At 30.0% G+C, this 24,708-nt stretch overlaps 1 protein-coding gene across 1 annotated transcript; it reads left to right on the top strand.

Annotated features, from left to right (window-relative positions):
- The first annotated feature begins 5,953 nt into the window (after positions 1-5,953).
- Positions 5,954-7,864, top strand: LOC105111423 (AP2-like ethylene-responsive transcription factor At1g79700). Its single transcript, XM_011006767.1, has 8 exons — positions 5,954-6,180; positions 6,267-6,349; positions 6,515-6,523; positions 6,621-6,709; positions 6,802-6,875; positions 6,975-7,025; positions 7,122-7,198; positions 7,302-7,864. Exons 1-8 carry the CDS (start codon positions 5,954-5,956, stop codon positions 7,862-7,864), a joined length of 1,173 nt encoding a protein of 390 aa, XP_011005069.1.
- Positions 7,865-24,708: the final 16,844 nt, after the last annotated feature.

Consider the following 24,708-nt stretch of genomic DNA (forward strand, 5'->3'; position numbering starts at 1 on the left):
TATGTTAATTTAATTATTTTATAATTTAATAAAATGGATTTTTTTTAAATGTTTTTTTAAATAATTGCTGACAAAATTATTGATTGTACTTTTTGAGGGATATACCAATGAAATGAAGTGGGTAATTTTTTTTATGTGTTTGTTTCGTCAGAAAATCCATTAGTAATAATATGTTTTTTATTACTAATGAACAAAAAAATTACCGATAAAAGATTCACCGACAAAGTGTCTCCATCTGTGATTTCATTGGTAAATTAATTACCAATGGAATTTGTGTCTTACACCGATAAAAAAATTCTATCGATAAAACTGTTAAATGTTAAATGTTGTAGTGAGAAGTAGGCTTCATGAACACTAATTTTAGTTGAAGTAAAATATAAAATTTCAATGGTAGAAACTATTTAATCATTAAAAACTTGTTATAAATATATCAAACATGTTTGGACTACAAAACAAGTAACAACATGCTTTGCTGCCAATATTGTAAAGAATAGAAAACAACAATAGGAAGAAACAAAGTAAACATATCCCAGGAAACTTCTATCACTATTATAAATATAATCATATTAAATAATAATGAATTATGCTTATTATTTACACTCTATGTGTACTTTGTTTGCAAAAGCATTGTAGAAATTGAGGAATTGACAAATAATTTATTTTTCTATGTTTTTTCTCTCAGTATAGTGTCTATTACTATTAATAGGTATATTTACAAGGATGAATAGTTATCAACTTTTGATAGTTATTATTAGGGTGCAACACTTCAACATTTTAACTTATATTATCTTATTACTATAAACAATATTAACATGGATTGGGTTGGTCATCATAGATGATCAAAATCCATGCTTTCCTTTAGAAAAAACTCTTGAAGAAATGGATAATGATGATAGCATTAGAGTAGCTAGCTTTAATACATTGATTTGGACTGGACTAACATTTTATAATAAGTTTATATTAGTAATTGATCATAAGTCGAAACTCACATTTTACCAATATACGTAATAATTTGTAAATTTTATTGACAAACATTATATTTGTGAAGGAAAAGAAGAGATCCACTTTCTTGATGTAAGTTTATATTTGTAAGTTTATATTAGTGTTCAAAAATTGCCTTTGTGACAAGGAGTTTAATTTCTTGACGTACATATTATTGAGTTTCTTAAAATACATACATGTAATGAAAATAGTAAAAAAAATTTTAAGTCCCGAGGATCCCATTAGATAGATCTAGAGTTGTTTAGAGTTTATTCAAATATTATTTAAAGATCACATGTTTTTTTTTTGCTTTAAATAATTATTTTAAGACCAATGAAAACTCACGAGTGGTTCAAGTATCCAACTTCTAACGGCAATTTATATGAACCAATGAAAAATCTTATAAACTCTTTTAAGAGAGAAAGATTGTTGTACCTTAAAATGTTAGCTATTTTCTCTTGTATTTTAGGTTTGGTACTACACTTACTTTCTTTTCTTTTAGAAAATGAAAGGCATATTATTTTATTTACTAAGAAACTTAAATATCCTATAAATAGAAAAATATTAATTTACCATTTAATTTCACATATATTTTTTAGGATAATTTTAGAAATTTATTCAATTAAATCCCTACTTGATTTTTTAGGTTTATAATTTTAATCCCCTATATTAATTACATTCTAGTCTTCAATTTCTAAAATTTATTTACAATTAAGTCTCATTTAATTAATCATCCCATTTTAATTTTTGACCAATGGTTTTTATATGTGTGACCCATTAGGTTCCTTAATAAGTTCGTCCAAATATAAATCATAATCCTAAATAAAATAAATAAAATATTTAAATAATTAAATATATTATTAATTCAACAATTGATTGATGTATATTTGAAAATTAAGTAAAGTATCTAACAACTTGCCATGATCCCTTAAATATTAGAAAAATTATAAGTGGTTTGACTTAACATTTCAGTAACTAGTTTTTTAGTGTAATTATTATTCTTTCATCAATAATATTTTGATTTAGACATTATAACATGTAGCATGTTTGCTTTATCAAATCATATTAGTTTTGAACATTATAGTTATTGATTATTTGAATAAGATTTCAAAACTCATTCCACATTGATCATCGACTTCATAATCAATATTATTTGAGAATAGATAAAATACTTTTTCTAATTCACATAGAATGAATCTTATTTTAATTACTCAAATATCTTCATATAGTTCATGTTATATCCAACAATTGCTCATTTGTTACCCTTGATTAACACTTTATATATAAGATAATCTAGTGATCTCAAGTATAAAGATCATTTACATAATTATGATGAGTATTTTCATAGATATAAATAATCTCTCCATATGAGATTCCTTTAAAAGTTAATTTATTGTATCTGTCATCCAACAAACATTTGCATATTAATTATAAATATTCCTCATACCTCAATTTATGATAGTAGCTATCCTTTCATAAATGAATGAACATGGTATGTATTGGTCTTAACAACTCTAATTAATATCTAATCTTAATAGAATATTAATCAAGAATATTTAGAAATAATACTTTGATACAATATAAATCTTATAATTATAACAACTTAATTTATATTTTTTTTATGGATAGTATTTTTAGTTTCATAAACTTTAGCAACTTAATTTATATTTTTTTTCTGGATAGTATTTTTAGTTTCATAAACTTTATCTTTACTTTAAATTTATTAATCAAATATCAATAAATATTAAAAATAAAAAACTTTTATTAATAATAAATTTATTTTTTATAAATAAAATTAATACTAAGTATAATTAACCAATTGAGTACTTAGATATATTTACTAACATCACATCTTAAAACTATTTGATTTATGAAATCCCCTGTGCCGATAAAACAAGATAAAAGAAAGGGGAAAAGCACTATCCATTTCTATGTCTAACACAAACCTAGAATTTAAATCGGAGGCCTCCAAATCCGTAGATTTCACCAGCCTTGTAAGAGTTTTAAATTCATCATGCATGGTGTTCATCCATCCACATGTTGAAATGATTATATGTTTCATAACACTGCTTTTGATATCTATTTCGTAGTTGCATTAACATATGTGTCGAATAACAAAACTAAAGATAGTTGGCTAAACAAAATCTATCGTAGTTAAATAGCGACCAGTGATGACAGTATTGTAATATCATGTTTATTTTTATATTTTAAAAATATTTAAAAATATTTTAATATTTTTATTATTTTTATTATATATTTTTATTTTTAAATTATTTTAATATATTGATACTAAAAATATTTTTTTTAATTATTATTTTGATATTTTTTCAAGAAAAAACATTTTAAATAACAACTGATACTATACTTGCAAATATTCTTTAAATCATGAGTTTTAGAGTGTATTTGGTATTGTGATAGCTATTGTGGTTGTGATTTGAAAAAAAATTGCTTTATAAAAAGTACTTTTAGTTGAGGTTGATTTGATATTTATGTATGTTTGGTTAAAACTGTGGTTGAATTGAGGTTGAACAAAAAATAATTTAATGTATTTGGTTAAGTATATGCTTTTGAAATTGAGGTTATAAAATAATTTTAAAAAATATATATTAATATTGATGATTTTTAACTTAAATAATATTTGATATAAAATATTTTTTATTATTTTATTAAATTATCTATAATTCCATCACATATGAAATACATATGACAAAGACTATAGTTTTTTAGTTTCTTAACCACACAACAACATCAGGTAAAATATAATTAGGAACAAAATTGAAATTGTGATCAAATTCTGCAAATGCTACATCATTAAGTGATCTTTATCTAATTTATGTAGTGTCATTAAATAATATTAAACATTAGTTTTTCGAATAAAATATAATTAACAAAATAAAAAATAATTTTTATTTTTTATTTTACTAGATCGATCTGTTTTTAATACATTTTAAGTTTTAGACCAGAATCGGTCTGGTTGAAACAGTATAGATGTTGCACTAAATAATTAGCATATTGTGTTCACGAAGTAGCAGAGGCGCAGAAGCAAGAATGCGAAGAGAGAAGCAAGTAATTTCTATTTCAACAAAACAATGTTTTTAACGCTGATAATGGTAGGATACATGTATAAAAATTACGGCTGATTTTACAATCACACAGTATGTTACCATTGTTATATTATAAATGCAACTGCAGTCGTTTAGCCAAATAGGCTCTTAGGGTGCCAACCAAAAATATTTTTGTAAAGTTTAAGGGTGTTTGGGATCAATATGGTAGGGTAATTGTTTTTTTAATGCACTTTTTACTTAAAAATATATTAAGATAATTTTTTAATTTTTTAAAAAATTAATTTTGATAATAGTAGATTAAAAAGCATATGAAAATACCCAAAAAAAATTAATGTAAAACAAAAAGAAATCAATTTTTTTCTAAAACAATTTTAAAATACAAAAACAAACTTCCTATTCATGTACAAGTAGAAATATGTGGACTTGTTGCATTTTATTTCATCTTTGCGAGGCAGCATACTACTTGACAAATAAAGCCAGCAGACAGCATCATGGCAATTAATCTATCATACAATATTACTCATAAGTTGCCTCGAAATGAAAGTGAAGTGTCCTCTTCCCTTAAGAAATCACAACTTCATTTTTTACTAAAGCAAACTATATGGTTTTTGTAGATATATAAAAATTAATTAATAAGGGAGTGGTTTTTCTGCCCTCGGAAATTAAAATTAAGCAGGTAATCTTACAAACACTTCACTCAGGCGATTCCTCCTAGGTATATGATTAGCACTCTCATGCGAACTATTCTTAGATTCCATGGTAGTCACCGTTAATAATTTTGGAATCTATAGAGAGGGGACTAATTGCATGCTCTTCAGCAAGCAACCACACATTATTGTACATGATCCACCTGAACCAAAAAAAAAAAAAAAGGAACTTAAAAATCGATGAATACAAGAGGATGATGAGCGATGAATTCAAGAATATTACGCTGAAGCTCAAAAAATGTCAAGCTGCGTGTTTTCTTCGTTTTGTCTCGTATATGCTCGTTTGCTGGTAGCATATCTTCTCTATCTTTTTTCGCAGAAAACAAGAGTCTGTAGGGCATTCTGTAATCTGGAAAATTCTGCTGCTGGATATACCAAACCAAACAAAATGTTCTCTTACAAAGAATTATTTTTTCACTGAGCAACAGCTTCACGGATATATACTGATAAAACAAGTACCATAGTTACTCTTGCCCACAGAGCCTGTTTCCATGAGGTTTGCCGGTAGCGCATTCGCCTCAATCGCGTGCTTAAACCATCGAATATATGACTAAATTTGAGTTTATTCAGTTAAAACATATCCAAGAAGAGCTAAAAGAGAAAATTAATCACCAATGTTGCTAATTTGATGGACTTTGTAAGAGTATAGCTCTTGGTAAGTACTGTAGAGTTGTGATAATTAAGACCAAAATTGACTTTTCGTACCACTGACCGCAGCGCATTCGCCTCAATCGCGTGCTTAAACCATCGAATATATGACTAAATTTGAGTTTATTCAGTTAAAACATATCCAAGAAGAGCTAAAAGAGAAAATTAATCACCAATGTTGCTAATTTGATGGACTTTGTAAGAGTATAGCTCTTGGTAAGTACTGTAGAGTTGTGATAATTAAGACCAAAATTGACTTTTCGTACCACTGACCACAAGCATCCACCAGGCTGTGAAGCAAATTTAAAAATTAAATACGTACCAAGAACCTTTTTATCTGAGAGCTGGCAAACAGAATGTGAACACTTGATTTTGTCTTGCATTGTCTTGGAAATCATCGTTTCCCTTGTTTTGACTTGTAACTCGGCTGCCACAACAAAAACAAAACCGAAATAATACACGCAGTATATATGAATACATGCATCGTTGGACTCCCTGCAGAATCAACCGTCCATAGAAAGGAAGGAAGAAAGGAAGATAAAAGAAATAGAAATGATGATGATAAAGAATGAAGAAAACGCAGGAAGGCGCCGCGTAAGCGTTGCAGACAGTGAAGCTAAGGTTGCTCGGTGTGTCAAAAGGCGGCGAAGGGATCCTGCTATAGTTGCACTCGGAAGTGACGATAATCAAAGTCAGCAGCAGATGCTCCAGAAACAAACTGATCAAACTTCTGCTGCTACCACCGTGAAAAGAAGCTCAAGATTTCGTGGCGTCAGCAGGTTGGTTAATTAAATGAAGAAACTGTTGTTAAAGTGTGTAAAGTTTTCTTATAAATAATTCGCTAACATAGGTTAAACTTTAACAGACATAGATGGACAGGTCGGTTTGAAGCCCACCTGTGGGATAAGCTCTCATGGAATGTAACACAGAAGAAGAAAGGGAAACAAGGTTTATAATTCTGCTGTCTTTATTATTATTAATATTATTATTATTTTGCTTCACTTCTTCGTTTTTTTTTTTTTTATTTCCAAATACTCACATCTTGTTATGTAATTTGTATATGTTCACGTCGGATTTCGCTTAATTTGATAATGCTTATTGGAATCTGAACAGTATACCTCGGTGAGTAATTTTCACAAGTTCTAAAATAAAGCTATATGTTCTATTACTCTTCTTAACTTATAGAACTGATGAAAAAGTTTCCTTTTCAATTTCTCAGGAGCTTATGATGAAGAAGAATCCGCGGCGAGAGCATATGATTTGGCTGCTTTGAAGTATTGGGGAACATCAACTTTTACCAATTTTCCGGTATGAACATATGAAACTCAGAATAATTTCCCTTGTCAGAAGTTTAAATGAAATATGTATCAACATCTAACACACTTTGATGCATTCCACAGATATCAGATTATGAGAAAGAGATTGAGATAATGCAAACTGTAACGAAAGAGGAATATTTAGCATCTCTAAGAAGGTATGTACATAAAGCTTCATTTGTCTGTCAAGTAATGCCGATTATAGGCGCCCATTCCTCCTCTCTAAACAATGATCTCTGGATTTTTTTTTTACACAGAAAGAGCAGCGGCTTTTCAAGAGGAGTATCCAAGTATAGGGGAGTTGCAAGGTGATGTTCCTGATAATTCCTTTCCATAAACCAACTTCATCAGGTATTATAAACGGAGAGCACTTTCTAAAGATTCATTTCTGGAAATGTATGCAGGCACCATCACAATGGGAGATGGGAAGCGAGAATAGGGAGAGTTTTCGGAAACAAATACCTTTACCTTGGCACATACAGTAAGTCAGGCCTAAACTTACTCTTTCTAGCTCTTGATGAATGTTTTTCCTACATTTACTAAAGCCAAGTGGAATAGAATTAACATCACTCCTCAAAATGCAGGCACGCAAGAGGAGGCTGCACGTGCTTATGACATTGCAGCAATTGAGTACAGAGGGATCAATGCGGTGACGAACTTTGACTTGAGCACTTATATCAGATGGATAAAGCCGGGAGTAGCTGCTCAAGCTGCTGCAAATGAACTACAGACAGTCACAGATCCTCAGACAGCAGCGACAATTTTGACTGATACCTACACTCCAAGAGAGGAAACCAAATCCTCGCTATTTCAACCTAATCAGTTCACTGCAGATTACCTGAACTCCCCACCAAAGCTAGACGCATTTCAGAACAATATCTTTGTAGATTCTTCCAACAAGACTTCATCGCCCACTGCCCTCGGCCTCCTCCTACGGTCTTCGGTATTTAGAGAATTGGTTGAGAAGAATTCAAACGTTTGTGAAGAGGAAACTGATGGGAATGAGATAAAGAACCAACCAATGGCAGGTAGTGATGATGAATATAGTGGGACTTTTTATGATGGAATTGGAGATTTTCCATTTATTTACTCTTCTAACAAATACAGCCTAGGGTTGGAAGAAAGAGAACTCCAGTTCGTCTTATAATGACTGGACATACGTGAACCGATGGAATGGCAAGGTCAATGTGCTCGTTTTTGTACCTTTCAGTCAATTAGCTGACCCACGAGTGCTTAAATAACATCCATGTTCTTTGTAAATTCTCTATTTTCACCAAATTCGGGTTTGGTCTTAGTCAGAAATAATTTGTAAAGAACAGAGTTCTTTAATTCTCTTTATTCGTATATGTTTCGATCACAATTATACAGGAACACAAGGAAGAAAAGGGGCTTTCACAGACTCCTAACAGAATAGGAGATAAGCCTAGTAAATGATAGACATCATATATAACAAACTAACTCTGTAGAGTTGGTGTATAGATGTTTTGCATGCCCAACTTGTTTAATACTTGTGAAAAACTTTATTTGACACAGTCTTAGTAAAAATGTCAGCTAATTAATCTTGAGATCGAACACGTGGAACTTTAATTATCTTGGCTTTCAATTATTCTTTAATAAAATATTTGTCAATCTCCACATGCTTTGTTCGATCATATTAAACAGGATTGTAAGCGATGTCACATGTGGCCTTGTTATCACAATATAATTTCATAAGAGATGTTATTGGAATCTTGAGTTCCTGTAACAAATTTTTAATCCATAACAACTCATATACACCTTTAGCCATGCCTCTATACTTTACTTCAGCATTAGATTTAGCGATAACTCTCTGTTTCTTGCTTTGCCATGTAACTAAATTTCCACCAACAAACATCAAGTATCCTGTAGTTGAACACCTATCATCAATTAAGCCAGCCCAATATGCATCAGTGTAGCCTTCAATGTTTAAGATATCTCTCTTAGTGAGCACGATTCCTTTGCCTGGAGAGGATTTCAAATACTGTAGGATATGTATTACTGCCTCTATATGTTCTTCATATAGAGAGTGCATAAATTGGCAAACAACATTGAGAGGGTATGCCAAGTCGGGTCTAGTGTGGGAGAGATACATCAACCTTCCTACTAGCCTCTGATATTGTTCTTTATTTGTAGGAATCTGATTAGAATATGTACTCAACTTGACATTTTTAGCAGTAGGTGTATCACTCGGTTTGCAGGCTAATGTGCCAACTTCATTGAGCAAATCAATTGTGTATTTTCGTTGTGACAAGAGTATACCACTTCTGGATCTCAAGACCTCGATTCCTAGGAAGTACTTTAAAGGTTCGAGGTCTTTCATTTCAAATTCACGGGAGAGATAAGTCTGCAAGGCTTCCTTTTCAATATCATTATTTCCTTTTACAATCATATAATCAATATATATAATCAACAAGCTGAGCTTTCCTTCATTATGCTTCATGAAGAGAGTATGATCAGAACTATTCTGTTGATAACCAAATGCCTTCATTGAGCTTGTAAATCTGCCAAACCAAGCTCTTGGTGATTGTTTTAAACCATACAATGATTTGTGTAGTTTACACACTTGTTTGCTCCCTTCAACTTGTAACTTACATCTTGGAGGCAACTTCATGTATACTTCTTCTTGGAGAGTCCCGTGTAGGAACACATTCTTTACATCAAATTGATGTAGTGGCTAATCAAAATTTGCAGCTAAGGATAAGAGAATGCATACTGTATGTATTTTGGCCACCGGTGCAAAAGTTTCTGTATAATCAATTCCATATGTTTGATTGTATCCTTTAGCCACAAGTTGAGCTTTAAACCTCTCAATCTCACCATCAGCTCTGTATTTGACTAAGAAAATCCATCGACATCCCACAAGTTTCTTTCTAGCAAGTAAATTAATCACCTCCCATGTTGCATTTATTTGGAGAGATTTCATCTCTTTGTTTATTGTATTTTTCCACCTAGGATCTTTTATAGCTTCCTGTATATTATTGGGAACCTGTACAATAGATAATTGATTTGCAAATGATTCAGGTTCCTTTGATAACCTATGGTAAGATACATAATTATTTATTGGATATTTAGGGCAAAAGTTCTGACAGATTCATAACTAACTCTAGAAATTCCTCTTGTGGTACGATTAGGAAGGATTCAGAGTGGAAGTTCAAGATTTACCTGAGATTCATTAGGTGGTGATGACTCATGAGGACTAGGGGCATCAAGCGAAGATCATTGTTGTTGTGGTACATTCGATTCAACTATATTAGGATGATCATATGGTGGAAGCTCAATTGTCGTTGGCTCAGTTGTTGTATCTGTATGTTCTAATCCTACCAGTTCAGGTTCTGATGGTTCAAGTTCAGTCAAAGTATGACTTATGTTCTCACTCTGATAGGTAAAAGACTTCAAGTCACTATTCTCCCTTCCTTGATTTGTAGTTATTGTTGCAGGAAAGTACATTTGGTGTTTATGAAACTATACATCTATGGTAATATACACTTTGTGAATTAGTGGATGAAAACACCTATACCCTTTCTAACGGAGACCATAACTAATAAAAACACATCGAAGGGCACATGGTTGAAGTTTATGGCGAGCATGTTTTGGTATGTGTACAAAGACAATGCAACCAAACACTTTTGAGGGCAGGTTTAGCGTGAGTGGTGAGGACAAGCTTTGCTTTAATGTTTCAAGAGGTGTTTGGAAGTCTAAGCTATGAGATGGAAACAGTTTATCACATATAAAGCAGTAGCAAGTGATTCGCAACCATTGTGTAGCTCGAACCATTTTGGCTTCAATAAGTGTAGCTCGAACCATTTTCAGGAGATGTCTGTTTTTTCTTTCTGTAACCCCATTTTGTTGAGGGGTATAAGGGCATGTAGTTCAGTGAATTATGCCTTGACCCTGTAAAAATTACCTCATCTCATGATTGACAAACTCTCCACCATTATTAGTGCGAAGGACTTGGATTAAAGTTTTATAATGAGTAGCAACCATTGAATAAAACTGTTTAAAGAGTGAGCATACATCCTACTTTGTTTTCATCAAACATATCAAACACACCCAAGTCATGCAACTATAATCATCAATAAAAGAAACAAATCAACATGCTCCATTCAGAGTTGAGACTTTTACAGGACCCCAAACATCAGAGTGCATAAGTGTAAATGGCACAAAACTTTTATTCAAACCTGGTAGAAATGGAACACAGTGGCTCTTTGCCAATTCACAGGTTTCACATTTAAGTACTGATGGAGATGCATTTGAAAATAGCTCAGGAAACAAATGTTTTAAATATCCAAATGAAATATGTCCAAATCACTTATGCCACAACCAAATATTAGAAGTTGATGTTGAACTGGTAATTGCTAATGACTGAGCCAATGTATTTGAGCTAGATGACGTGAGATCAAGATAATATAGCTTCCCTTTTTTAGTACCACAACCAATCATCCTCTTTATCTTGATGTCCTAGAATACACAATGGTCAGGCCAAAAAATTACAACACAATGCAAGGAAGTTGTAATTTGAGAGACAGATATCAAATTAAAATTAAAGGAAGGAACTATAAGAACAATATCTAAATTGAGTTTACTTAAAGAAAATGAACCTTTGCCAATAACTGTGGCTTCTGTTCCATTAGCTGTAGACACAACGTATTTTTCAGATAGTTTTAATTTAGAAATAGGGGAGGTAGTGTCAAAGGACATATGATAAGTTGATCCAGAATCAATAATCCATGCACAAGATCCAATAGGCGCAGGTTTATTAGAAGATTTACCTGGTGTTGGAGGAGGTGTGTAATGCAGTAGCACTAGTATTAGGTGAAGATACTTCAGCTATGGCAGTGGAGATTGATGATGATGTAGTTGAAGTTTTGCCTTTATGTCTTGGAGCCTTGGAATGATCCCACCATTCAGGGTATCCAATTAAGTCATAACATTGACTTTTAGTGTGTCCAGTGTCTCCACAATGAGTACAGTATCTAGATGAGCCAAACTGTTTATTTCCAATATCAAAACTTCAAGATGTCACCATTGAACCAGGGTGAGTTTGTTGGATAGGTGGTGTGTTTCAATGAGCTAACATGGCCACAAAATCAGAAGCAGTCAGGTTATTTGTAAGAAGAATTTGATGATTGGCTTCACGACGAACATATGCATATATGCGTTCAAGATCAAGACTTGGATCCATACGAAGGAGTTCTCCTCGCACTTCAAATTCAGCATCAAGACCATTTAAGAAGATACGTATCCTTAATTTTTCAACTGATGCTTTATACATAATGATATCTTCAGGGTCCCTCATCTTAACTTTATCACAATCATCAAGTTCTTAAAATATCTCCACCAATTCACCATAATATGTAGGAAGAGAACGACTTGATTGATGAATGGAGAAGGCATGTTGATTGAGAGCAAATATTTGTGTTTCATCTGATCCATCATAGAATGCTTTAGCAAGAGCACTCCAGATTTCACGAGCAGTACATAGACGAAGATACCTCTTCATGATCTCTAATGTCATTGATGTGAGTAACCAACCTTTAATTTTTTGATTTTTAGCATACCACTTCGAATAAGAGGGGTCTGTTGGTTCGGGTTGAGGTGAGTCGCCAATAATATAATTAAGTTTCTCACAACTAGCAATGTGCATCTCAATGATTTGGGACCAGGTGTCATAATTGGTTTCAGTGAGAATTATACCAACATTGAAACCTGAATTATTAGATTGGACATGTATAACAGGGGAGGATGATATGAAGGTTGATTCGGTAGCCATCGTATTAAGGGATAACTTGATTCAATAAGTTTGTAGGGATTTAAAAAACCTGCTCTGATACCATAAAGAATAGAGTTCTTTAATTCTCTTTATTCATATTTGTTTCGATCACAATTATACAGGAACACATGGGGCTTTTATAGACCTTTGTAGAGACTCCTATAAGAATAGGAGATAAGCCTCGTAAGTGATAAACATGGTATATAACAAACTAACGTAGAGTACTTAATCACAATTACTTAGGAGATAACTATAACAATTTTCTATAATTTATTTACTTGCATGCTAAAAAAACAGATGAAACTAAGCCTGATCCCTATCCCCCACCCCCAAACTCTTTCTGTAGAAAGCTTATTTGAAAACCACATCTAGAATCCAAATATGAAGTTCACCTCTCAAGTGCCAATCATGGGAATTCTATTTAACTCTCTTATGACCAACTCAGGGCATGCAAAAATGATATGAATGTTCTTTGTGTTAGAAAAAACAATGATAAAAGATAGGAGGGATTACTACTCACATAATTTGATGGAATACAATACATTAAATAAAAGTATTTTAACACCTTTCATTATCAAATACATATAATATATATAGACATGATAAAATATCTTTTACAATATTTAAAGTACTTAATTAATTTTAGACTATTCAATATTTACTCTAGATTCATGGTATTTCTAGATTTATAGTATTTGTAATATAAATGATTATTCATTGTACTAACTTCAATATTTATAATCTTGATAAACAAGTTTAATAACTAACATTCTTCCTTCTTAAACTTATTCCATCCATGTTCATGATTCCAAGCTTCTTCTACAAATAACAAAAAACACCAGTCTTTAATGGCTTTGTAAAAATATTTGTAGTTTGTTCATGAGTTTTGACATGAACTACCTCCATATCACCTTTTTTTTATGTGCTCTCTAATGCAATGAAATCGACTATCAATATGTTTTGAACGTTCATGATAAACTAGATTTTTTGCAAGTGCTATAGCAGACTTGTTATCAACAAAGACTCGTGTACCCTTGCTCTGTTTCTAATGCAAATCTTCCATCAGTTTACTTAGCCATATTGCATGACACACACGATGCAGCAACAATATATTCTGCTTCACATATGAATAATGCAATAATAGATTGCTTCTTTGATGTTCATATAAAAGCTGTTTCTCTCATAAAAAATATAAATCGAGTTGTGATTTTTCTATCTTCCAAGCCTTTTGCCCAATTACTATCACTGTAACTTGTAATTTCAAGATTATCTGAAGATGAATAAAATAATCTATAGCTTGCAATTCCTTTAACAAAACAAAGGATCTTATTTACTGTCTTCAAATGTGAACTTCTTGGCTTTTTTATATATTTACTAATCAAGCCAACTCCAAATAGAATATCCGGTCTGGTACATGTTAAATAACATAAGCAACCCATAATACTTTTGTAGTATGTAGAATTAACTAAATCTCCTTCTCCTACATTAATTAAATTGGTTTTATATTAAACTAGATTGTTTGCTGGACAACAATCTTCCATAGTAAATTTCATCAAAACTTCTGTTGTATACTTAGCTTGTGAAATGAAGATTCCATCACTAAATCACTTCACCTTTAATCCTAGAAAAAAGGCCATGAGACCTAAGTTTGTCATTTTAAATTCCTTCACCATGGATTGCTTGAAGTCTTGAATCATAGTTGGATCATTCCTTGTGAAAAGTATATCATCAACATATAAACAAACAAACATTACTCTGCCTAAGAAACTTTTCTTCACATTTAATGCATGTTCATAAGGGCATTTTATAAATCATTTTTTGGAAAGATAGCCATCAATTTTAGAGTTCCATGCTCTTGGTGCTTGTTTAAGCCCATAAAGAGCTTTCTTTAATATGTAAAACTTCTCTTCTTCTCCTTTTACCACAAAGCCAACTGGTTGTTCTATATACACTTCCTCTTCAAGGTTGCCGTTTAAGAATGCTGACTTTACATCCATATGAAATATCTCCCATCTTTTCTGAGCTGCTAGGGAAATTATCAATCTTACTATTTCCATTCTTACTACTCGAGCAAAAACATCTTCATAATTAATTTTATATTGTTAATTGCACCCCTTCATTACTAATCTGGCTTTATGTTTTTTAATTTCTCCTTCTGCATTCCTCTTTGTTTTAAAGATCCATTTTACTCTTATTACATTATGTCCTTTAGGAAGTGTTGTTAATTCCCATGTATTATTTGTTATAATGGAATTGATCTCGTCATTCATTGCTTTCTTCCATTTGTCTTCTTAATATGCTTCTTCAAATATAATAGGATCATTTCCTGAAAACAAGCAAAACATATTAACATCATGAAGATTGATTCTTTCTGTTACATTATAAATCTCTTGTATACTTGTTGTCTTTCTATTGTTGAACTTGAAGGACTAGCAGGATTGTTAGTTGATAGAGATAGAGCTAACATGATTTCTTCTTCACCTTCTTGAATCTACTCTTCATCTATAATTAGTTTCTATTACTGATCTTTAGAATTCTAGTTCCATTGTTGCTCTTCATCAAACTTCACATCTCTTGACATGATCACCTTTTTTTTTTTTTATCAAATTGTATAATGTGTAACCACGCAGGTTTTCTCCATATCCCAATAATATGTATTTTTTACTTTTATCTTCAAGTTTAATTCTTCTTTCCTCTTGAATTTTGGCATAACTAATACTGCCAAAAATTCTGAAATGATCAACTCTTAGTTTCTTCATGCTCCATGCTTTTCTTAGTGTGATCTTCTGAAGTTTTTTTTGTTGTAAATCTGTTTAATAAATACAGAGCACATACAACTGCAACTCCCTAAAAACTCTTTTGGATAATTTTTTCTTTTAGCATCCATCTAACCATATTCATAATAGTTATGTTTTTTCTCTCTGATACTCCATTCTATTATGGAGTCTGTGGCATTGTGAGCTGATGAACAATACTATTTTCTTTACAATAATCATCAAAATCACGAGAAATATACTCTCCTTCCTTATCTGTTCTTAAGCATTTTAACTTACACTCACTTTGTTTTTTCTACTACATTTTTAAACTATTTAAATTTGCTTAGCACTTTTTTTTTTAAAGACATATACTCATATCTTTCCACTAAAATCATTAGTAAAAATGAGAAAATACCTGCTTCTTTCTATTGAAGTAGGTGAAATAGGGCCACACACATTTGAATACACTAGGTCGAGAGGTTGAGATGCTCTTGAACTCTTCTTTGGGAATGGCTTTCTGTGCTACTTTCTCATTACACACACTTCACACATTTTGCTTGTGTGTGCTAACTTTCACAATTTTGCTTTTCTCCATCAATATAATGATCCACATTTCAGATATCTATATCGCATATGACATAAATTTATCATGTTAGAGATTTCTACCTTAAAACATTTTGACAGATATATACTCAAATCCAAAGGAAATACATGTTTCTAGTCATTTTAACTAAAGTAATTGCAGCTCTAAACTCATCAAAAATCTCTAAATTCTTATATTTCATCGACACTTCAAAGCCTTTCTCTAGGAACTGTCCCAAACTTAGAATGTTGTTCTTCATGTCTGGAACATAAAAAACTTCTGACATGAACTTCTACTCATCATTCTTAAGTTCAATAAGAATTCTGCCTCTTTCTTCAGCTGATCTTTAAGAAAGATCTACAAAGGTAATGTTACCTTTATATCTTTCATCGATATCAACAAATACTTCCTTCATACCACACATATGATTTGATGCTCCTGTATCTAGATACTAGGTGTTAGAGTTGCTACCATCAAATTTTCCACAAGCCAAAAATAATGCAAGCTCTTCAAAATCAATTTCTTTCTTCGCAAAGTTGGCATTATTGTCTTTAAATTTGTGTTATGAACAATTTGAAGCAAAATAACCATACTCTTTATGATTATAACATTGTACGTTTGCATTATTATTCCTCCAATTTAAATATCCTTCATAACTTCTTCTTCTACTTCTATTATGGCCTCTGAAATTAAAATTTTGATTTCGTGCTCTATGAGATTCTTGATTTCTGAATTATCTTCCTTTTCTTCCTCTTTTGTGAATGAACCTTTCTTTTTGAAATTCTTCTTTGCTAGATTCATTAACATTTTTCACAATTAACTTTGTTTGCAATGCTTATTCAAGATATCTTCATTCTCCTTTTCTATCAATTTTCTGCTTATGGGTTTGTAGAGATCTTATTAATTCTTCTAATATCAGATCTTTCAAATTCTTTGATTCTTCAATTGCTATAATCATATGATTAAATTTTGAATCCAAAAACCTTAGAATTTTTTCCATCATACGAACATCATCAATATTTTCACCATTCCTTCTCATTTGGTGAACCAAAGAGATTAGTTTTGTGAAGAAATCTGAAATTGTCTCATTGCTTTCTTTATTCAACTTCTTAAAGTCTCCTCTTAATGCTTACAACCTTATCTTTTTTTTTATCTTTTTAACACCACTATAAGTCTTGTTAAGCATTTCCCATGTCTCCTTTAACGTCTTTGCTGGTGCTACCATCTCAAGAGTTACTTTATCAAGTCCTTGGTAAATGGTGAATAACATTTTATTATCCTTTTTCCTTGATTCTTTTAATGTTTGTCTTTCTGTATTACTCATTGTTGCCTCTTCTCTTATTGATTTTGGTTCAATGTAACCATCTTTAACTAACTCTCATAACTCTTGTGATTTTAGTAGTGTCTTATATTGAAAACAATATAGATCATAGTTTTGTTTAGTAAGACGAGGAATATGAAATTGAGAATTATTGTTGCTGGAAGCCATATCTATTCTCAACCTTTGATACCAAATTTTTCTGAAAAAACAATGACCGAATAGAGGAGGGGTTACTATTTATATAATTTGATAGAAGACAATACACTAAACATTGGTATTCTCACACCTTTCATTATCAAATCCATACAATATATATAGACATTATAAATTATCTTTTACAATCTTCAAAGTACTTAATTAATATTAGACTCTTCAATACTTACTCTATATTCATAGTATTTCTAGATTCATAGTATTTTTAATGTAGATGATTATTTATTTTACTAACTTCAATACACTTAATCTTGATAAACAAGTTTAATAACTAACACTTTGTTGTGCTGTCGTGGGGTAGTTACATGTATTTACCTAGGAAATATCTAAAAGAACTAAAAAAAACTTCATATAAAAAATTTAAATTAATTCCAACACTTACTTTTAATTTTGAAATTCTCATAATTATTGAAATATAAAGGATTATCTTGTTATAACTTCAATATCTTCTTTCATCTTTTTTTACTGTCACATTGCGTCCATATTTTTAAAAAAAACTTTCATCTTCTTCTTGGAAAGATCTTTTTTGTATTTTTGTCTTAACTACTTCTTCTTCTTTTTCTTTTTTTCTTTTTATCATGACTAGCTAATGACATCTCATTGTCATTTCTTCAATTATTTTCTTTGTCTAAATATGCCTACTCTTAGCCATATTTCTTCTCTTTTGGTTACTACCACAATTCTCTAACTAAACATCTCTTTTCAAGATTTGGCTCTTCAAGTGGCAATTACATTTTAGCTCACTCTTTTTTAGGGTTGCTGCCTTCTTTTGTCATCGCTTCTTGGCCATTTTCCATCTCTTTTGAAAAGAGTTTTTTTTTTATCAAGTACGATCTTCTAATTAGTACCATATATTCTCTTATGTAAGGAGTTGTTAGCTTACACCAAACCTTTTTAGACTTATTCTATATCTCTTTTTGATATCAGGTTCTAATTCTCTTATTGGACTCCATCAACTTGCACCTTTATTTTTTTCTTTGGATATCACTTGTATATTTATACTCTCATAATTCTTAAACAAACTTGATAGATCAAACTAGCCTTGTTAAAAATATACAGGAGGTAAAGGAACTCTTACAATTTGTTACTCTCCCAAGAGAGGAAGCCCTTACAAGCCTAAACTTAAACTTATACTAGTTATATGCATATACCTAGAAGGCATTTAAAAGAACTAAAAGACACTTTAAATGAAGACTTTAAATTAATTCTAAAAGTTTTTATCATAAATTCAATTGCTTCTCAACTATTAATTTGATGATCTATTTGTGCACATCATCATGCAATTTTATTAGGTGAATTTTGGGCTTTAAGGTTAGCATGAACTATGAAATAATATGAAATTTAATTGATTTCTGACATGACCAAAAGATTAATATCTTCTTCCAAGTGTAAGAGTATCGAAGTAATAAATAACCCGGCAAGACTGTGAGCGAACTACAGAGAGGTTAACTATATAAATTATAAATAGTAATGATAATAATAATAATAATGATCATGATGATGATGATGAATTGAAGAAAACTTTGAGATGTAAGATTAATGTAAGGATTAAATAAGGATAAAATAATTGTTAAGGTTAGAGGATCCACTAATGATATTTCAAACAAGTATAGTATAAACTCCTTTTATTACTCAACTGGAAACCACACACAAAGGAGGTTCCAATCAGATTATAAATTGTTAACATGATTATATTAGTTATCTTATTCAAATAATGCTAATACTTGTAAATGTTGTCAGGTATTCATAATTATAACTTATGTTAACAACAAATCAAGTTCCTTTCATAACACAAATGTCGGTTATACCATACGGTTAGGTTATGAAAATGCTAAGTATTTGTTGTACCAAGTGTTATACAACATAAATTTAGATTAACCATTTAACAAGCAAAGTATTAAAAGTGAACAAGATAACAAACATAAAATATGTTAATATCAAACATTAAGGTCCATGTTGAGTTTATACTATACTTATTCTTACACCATTAGTGTAACCTTTTCATCTAGACATAAAAAACTTAACTAAATATAATAAAAACGAGAAACATAAATAAACAAAATAAGAATATAAATAAGATAAAAGTTAACTAAGTAAAGAAAAAGAAATGAAAAGCATAAACAAGAGATTAATATAAACAAAAACTAAGCATTATCACAAGAAAGAGAGTAAGAACATGATTTTGATCTGAAAACTAAGATACCTAAATGCATGACAAATACCTCATTTTATAGGCCAAAATTAAAAAACTATTGATTTGTTGACTAATTGTTGAGGGGGTGACCACATTTTAACTTGGTAACAATCCTTATCTTTTTTTGTAAACAAAACATCATTACTAACATCAGAATTTGAACAGACTTGATCATGAAAGTTCTAGAAAATTATCTTAGATTTTTAACAAAAAAATTTAAGGTCATTTGGACTTTTAGAACTTGAGATATGGGCTGAACACTAAATAGTGTCTAGGTTGTAGGACATATTCCGACTTCTCCATTGTTATTAAGATTTGGACTTCTAAATAGTAAAATTGAGTCTTGCATTTTTCATGAATGTTTTAGGCCTATGTCTTAGATTTCTAGCCATATAAACTAAATTAAAATCCAAAATTTATAGCTTCAGATATGACCCTATGACTGAACATTATTTTATTTTGGACTAAACCAGCATCTCTTTTCTAAGCTTCACCCTCTCTTTGTCTTCTCAATTTCAGTAGTTGAACTCATCAATCAATTATTTGATTTATGAGATAGGTCTGCATTTAAGATGAACATTTACCATAAATTAAAGGTATCTTATAGTATCATATTTGTTATTATAAAATATGTTTTAGTTAAGGAGTTATTAATACTTCAAATGTAAAATGCTGATATAAAACTATACTTTTAAATATTGTTAGGAATTCATGATGTTAACTTATGTTAATAACAAATCAAGTTCCTTTCATAGCACAGATGTTGGTTTTATTATACAATAGGCTATGAAAATATCAAGTATTTATTGTACAAAGGGTTGTATAATACAAATCTAGACTAATCATTTAACAAGCAAGGTATTAAGAATTAGCAAGATAAAAATACAAAATATGTTAATAACAAACTTTATTAAGAATTAGTATGATAAAAATACAAAATATGTTAATAACAAACTTTATTAAGAATTAGTATGATAAAAATACAAAATATGTTAATAACAAACTTTATTAAGAATTAGTATGATAAAAATACAAAATATGTTAATAACAAACTTTCTTGGATATAAACATTGAACTTATAAATCAATCATTTAATTTATGTGATAGGCCTGTATTTAAGATGAACATTTACCATAAATTAAAGGTATCTTATAGTATCATATTTGTTATTATAAAACATGCTTTAGTTAAGGAGTTATTGATACTTCGTGAGCAAAATGTTGATATAAAACCATACTTTTAAATATTGTTAGGAATTCATGATGTTAACTTATGTTAATAACAAATGAAGTTCATTTCATAGCGCAGGTGTTGGTTATACTATACAGTATGTTATGAAAGTGCCAAGTATTTGTTGTACCAAGAGTCGTATAACACAAATGTAGATTAATCATTTAACAAGCAAGGTATTAAGAATTAGCAAGATAAAAATACAAGACATGTTAATAACAAACTTTCTTAGAGATAAACATTGAAGTCTATATTGAATTTATATTATACCTATTCTAACACTATTAGTGAAACATTTTCACCTTGATATAATAAATTTAGCTAAACATTGTGAAGAAGAGAACATGAATAAACTAGATAAAAACATAGTTAAGATGAAAAGCATAAACAAGAGATTAATGAAAGCGAAACTTAAATATTATAAAAATACAAAGAAAAAAAGCAAGAACATGATCTTGATCTGAAAATCAAGATGCCTAAATGCATGGCAAATACCTTATTTTATAGGCCAAAATTGAGAACTATTGATTTGTTAACTAATTGTTGAGTAGGTGGCCACATCTTGATTTGGTGACAATCCTTATCTTATTATATGAACAAAACGTCATTACTAAGATCAGAATTTGAATAGACTTAATTCATGAAAGTTGTAGGAAATTGTCTCAGCTTTCCAACATAAAAAAATTGAGTCATTTGGACTTTTAGAACTCAAGATATTGGCTAAACAATTAATAGTGTCTGAGTTGCAGGACAGATTCTGACTTTCTTTTGATGCTAAGATTTGGACTTTCAAATGACTGAATTGAGTTTTGGATAATTAATAAATGTTTAGGCATATATCTTAGCTTTTTATCCAAATAAAATAGACCTAAATCTAAGTTCTACAGCTCTAGATATGACATAATAACTAAACAGCATTCCAGTTTAGACTGTACCAACACCTCTTTTCTAAGCTTAGCCCTCTCTGTCTTTTCAATTTCAGTAGTTAAATTCATCAATTAATCATTTTATTTATATGATATACCTGCATTTAAGATGATTATTTACCATAAATTAAATGTATCTTATAATATTATGCATGATATTGTAAAACATGCTCCAATTAAGGAGTTATTAATACTTCAAATGCAAAATGATGATATAAAATCTTGATAAAAATACACTTTTAAATACTAATAAATAAAAGACCTTTATGTAGAGGGTGAAGAATTATATTCCTTTTTTACAAGTCCTCACTAATTTACTTAAAGACATATTAGTAAGCACCTGTGATTATAATTCTCTTCTAAAATGAAAAAAGAAAGAAAGAAACTTTCATACCTAGTGTGAGCATGTTTCTTTCTTTCTATACTGGGTATGCAAATGTCCAATCTACTCCAACTTCAAGAAGCCTATTAAAGCCTACTTAAAGATAGTTATGGTATAGTTAGTTTGCCTATTTTATTGTGTTTTTTCTCTTACTTGATATTTGGCTTATTTGAGTGGGTTAACCCTTAACTTTACCATTTTCGCTCATGATGATCACTTCATCCAGGCTTTTTTATGATCTTCATGATGGCCTATTTTATTTTCTTGGAAATCTCTTTAAAAGTTTATGTTTTAAGCTGTTTAGAATCTAAAGCAACCTTTCAAGTGGATGAAAATGATGTTTAGATTGAACCTTCCATGACTTTCTACCAAGGTTCTTATTGTAGAGTTAGTCTATCTTTAGCATAAATCAATCATTGTGTGATATTGTTAGCCAATTCTAATGCAAAATTAAGCTTAATCCTATTTAGTTATAATTTTATGTGTGGATGATCTTCAACTCCATATTTTAGCAATCTGACAAGAATTACTATTATTGATTTTTTACTAAAAAGTAATCTTTTACAATTATAAAAACCTATTATTTTAGAATGGTATACGATCTAATTTAATTCTTCATCATTTATCTATTCAAACTTTACATCATTTTAAATCGAGTCTTAGTTAACTAATCTTATTGGTACTTTAATTTCAAAAAAATTAAAAATTGTCACTAGCCAATTCAACATCCCTATTACTGAGTTTGGATTACTTTTATTGTGTTTCATGTTTATTTATTATTGTTGAACTTCTTCAAACTCCTCATTAAATTTTAAACTAGTTATTGGATGGCGATCACAACCTCATTTAAATAGTTAATTATGTATGTTCCTTTGAATGGCTTTTTTACTATTCACATGCCTACCATTTTTTGTAGTAGGTGGTCACATTTGAAAGGTATGGATGTTTAAATACTCGGTCCTTGTAAACTATTTTTTGATATTCCATTATGTCCCTTTTAAAATTGACTTTATGCATTCTGACTTTATAAGGGTTACAATGCATTTTATTTTCAAAGTCTTAAAATGAACAGTATAGCTTTCTATAAACTCCAATAGGTCTTGAATTATCCTAACTAAGTCATCAAAAGTTAATTGTAGTTCTATTATATAAAAATGCTTATGAATACAAGCCTTTATTTTTCCCCAACTATTGATAAAGTTAGATGGCAATATAAAAAATCAATATAATACAATCTTAGTCAGTTATGTACCAAATAACCTTGGTTTTATGAAGGTATATCATCACACAAATAAGTAAACTTGGCAATGTCTTATCTCTTGTTCGGTTCTATAAAAATACTTATAAAAATGAGCTTCTATTTTCCAACTATTTATAGAATTAAATGGCAATGTTAACTTGTTAACTGGTTCTCCTTGCCATAAAACCATTTGAAGTAAGCTAACTTGATTTCTTTGGTAATTGAATGAAATTTGTTAATTTATTTAGGATATAAATGATTATATATATGTCTGATTGTATGCTCAACATCTAGCACAACTTCCATTAAATGTTAGGCTAATTCAACCTCATTAGTTGTTTTTTTTTAATTATGGGTAAAAAAACAAGTCTCTAAAATATAGAAAGATTATGATTGTCTTGTTAAAAGACATCTTGTAGGGCACTGAACTAAAATGTTAGGCTAACCCATATAGTTTTATTAACCACCACAATATTGTTATAATAAATTATTTAGTTGTATTTTTCATTGTTATTTAGATATTAAGTTATGATAAAAAAAAAAATTATACCTTTAAAAGAAGTCATCGCTAACTAATTGAAGTTTGGCCAAACTAGTTGTGATTATTTGATCATGTCATCATCCCCCTAAAAAAGGGATAACCAAGAGGCTATGCTAGAGACATAAAAACACCAACATACCTTGGTTGAGGTAATATATTAGGAAATTAAATGATGTAAAATAATCATATGGAACACCTGACGAAGGCTATTTCATTAGCTTATATGTTCATGAGTTGTTTTCGAACTCTTTATGTTTAGGTGAATGGCCTATATCAATTGCTAGATTGATTGATTATTAGTCATTATAATCATGATTTTACCATTTTAGTTTTTTTTACATAATTACTAATCTTTATTATTTTAACAAGTTACTCACACTAAAGATGTCAATCTATTGATTGATTTATTCCAATTTGTTCACCTTTTAACAAATTAATCCTACTAGATGTACTAGTTTGTTGATCAATCAATTAATTTTTGAATTAATATGTTACCTATTATTCATTCATTCCTTTTAATGAAAAGAGACTATACTTAAAAACTTAATTCCAAATGAAAGTAGGTAATAGCCTTGCAAATCACATTAAGTATGGAATTTTTAACTTGATTTAATAAGTTAAGAGGTAAAAGTATACGATGTCAAGGAGTTTACAAACTAAGAAAAGGTAAATTAATAAAGATAAAAAAAAAGGAATTTATAAAGGAAAGTTGTAAATTGCAATAAGTAACATAAAATGAAAACTTGCAAAGAAATTGTATATACAAAAGTTATCATTATTTTAAGCTATTATATAATCTATTTATAATATTATAAAA

This window comes from Populus euphratica, unplaced genomic scaffold (assembly GCF_000495115.2).
Source record: "Populus euphratica unplaced genomic scaffold, PopEup_1.0 scaffold383.1, whole genome shotgun sequence".
NCBI lineage: Eukaryota > Viridiplantae > Streptophyta > Magnoliopsida > Malpighiales > Salicaceae > Populus > Populus euphratica.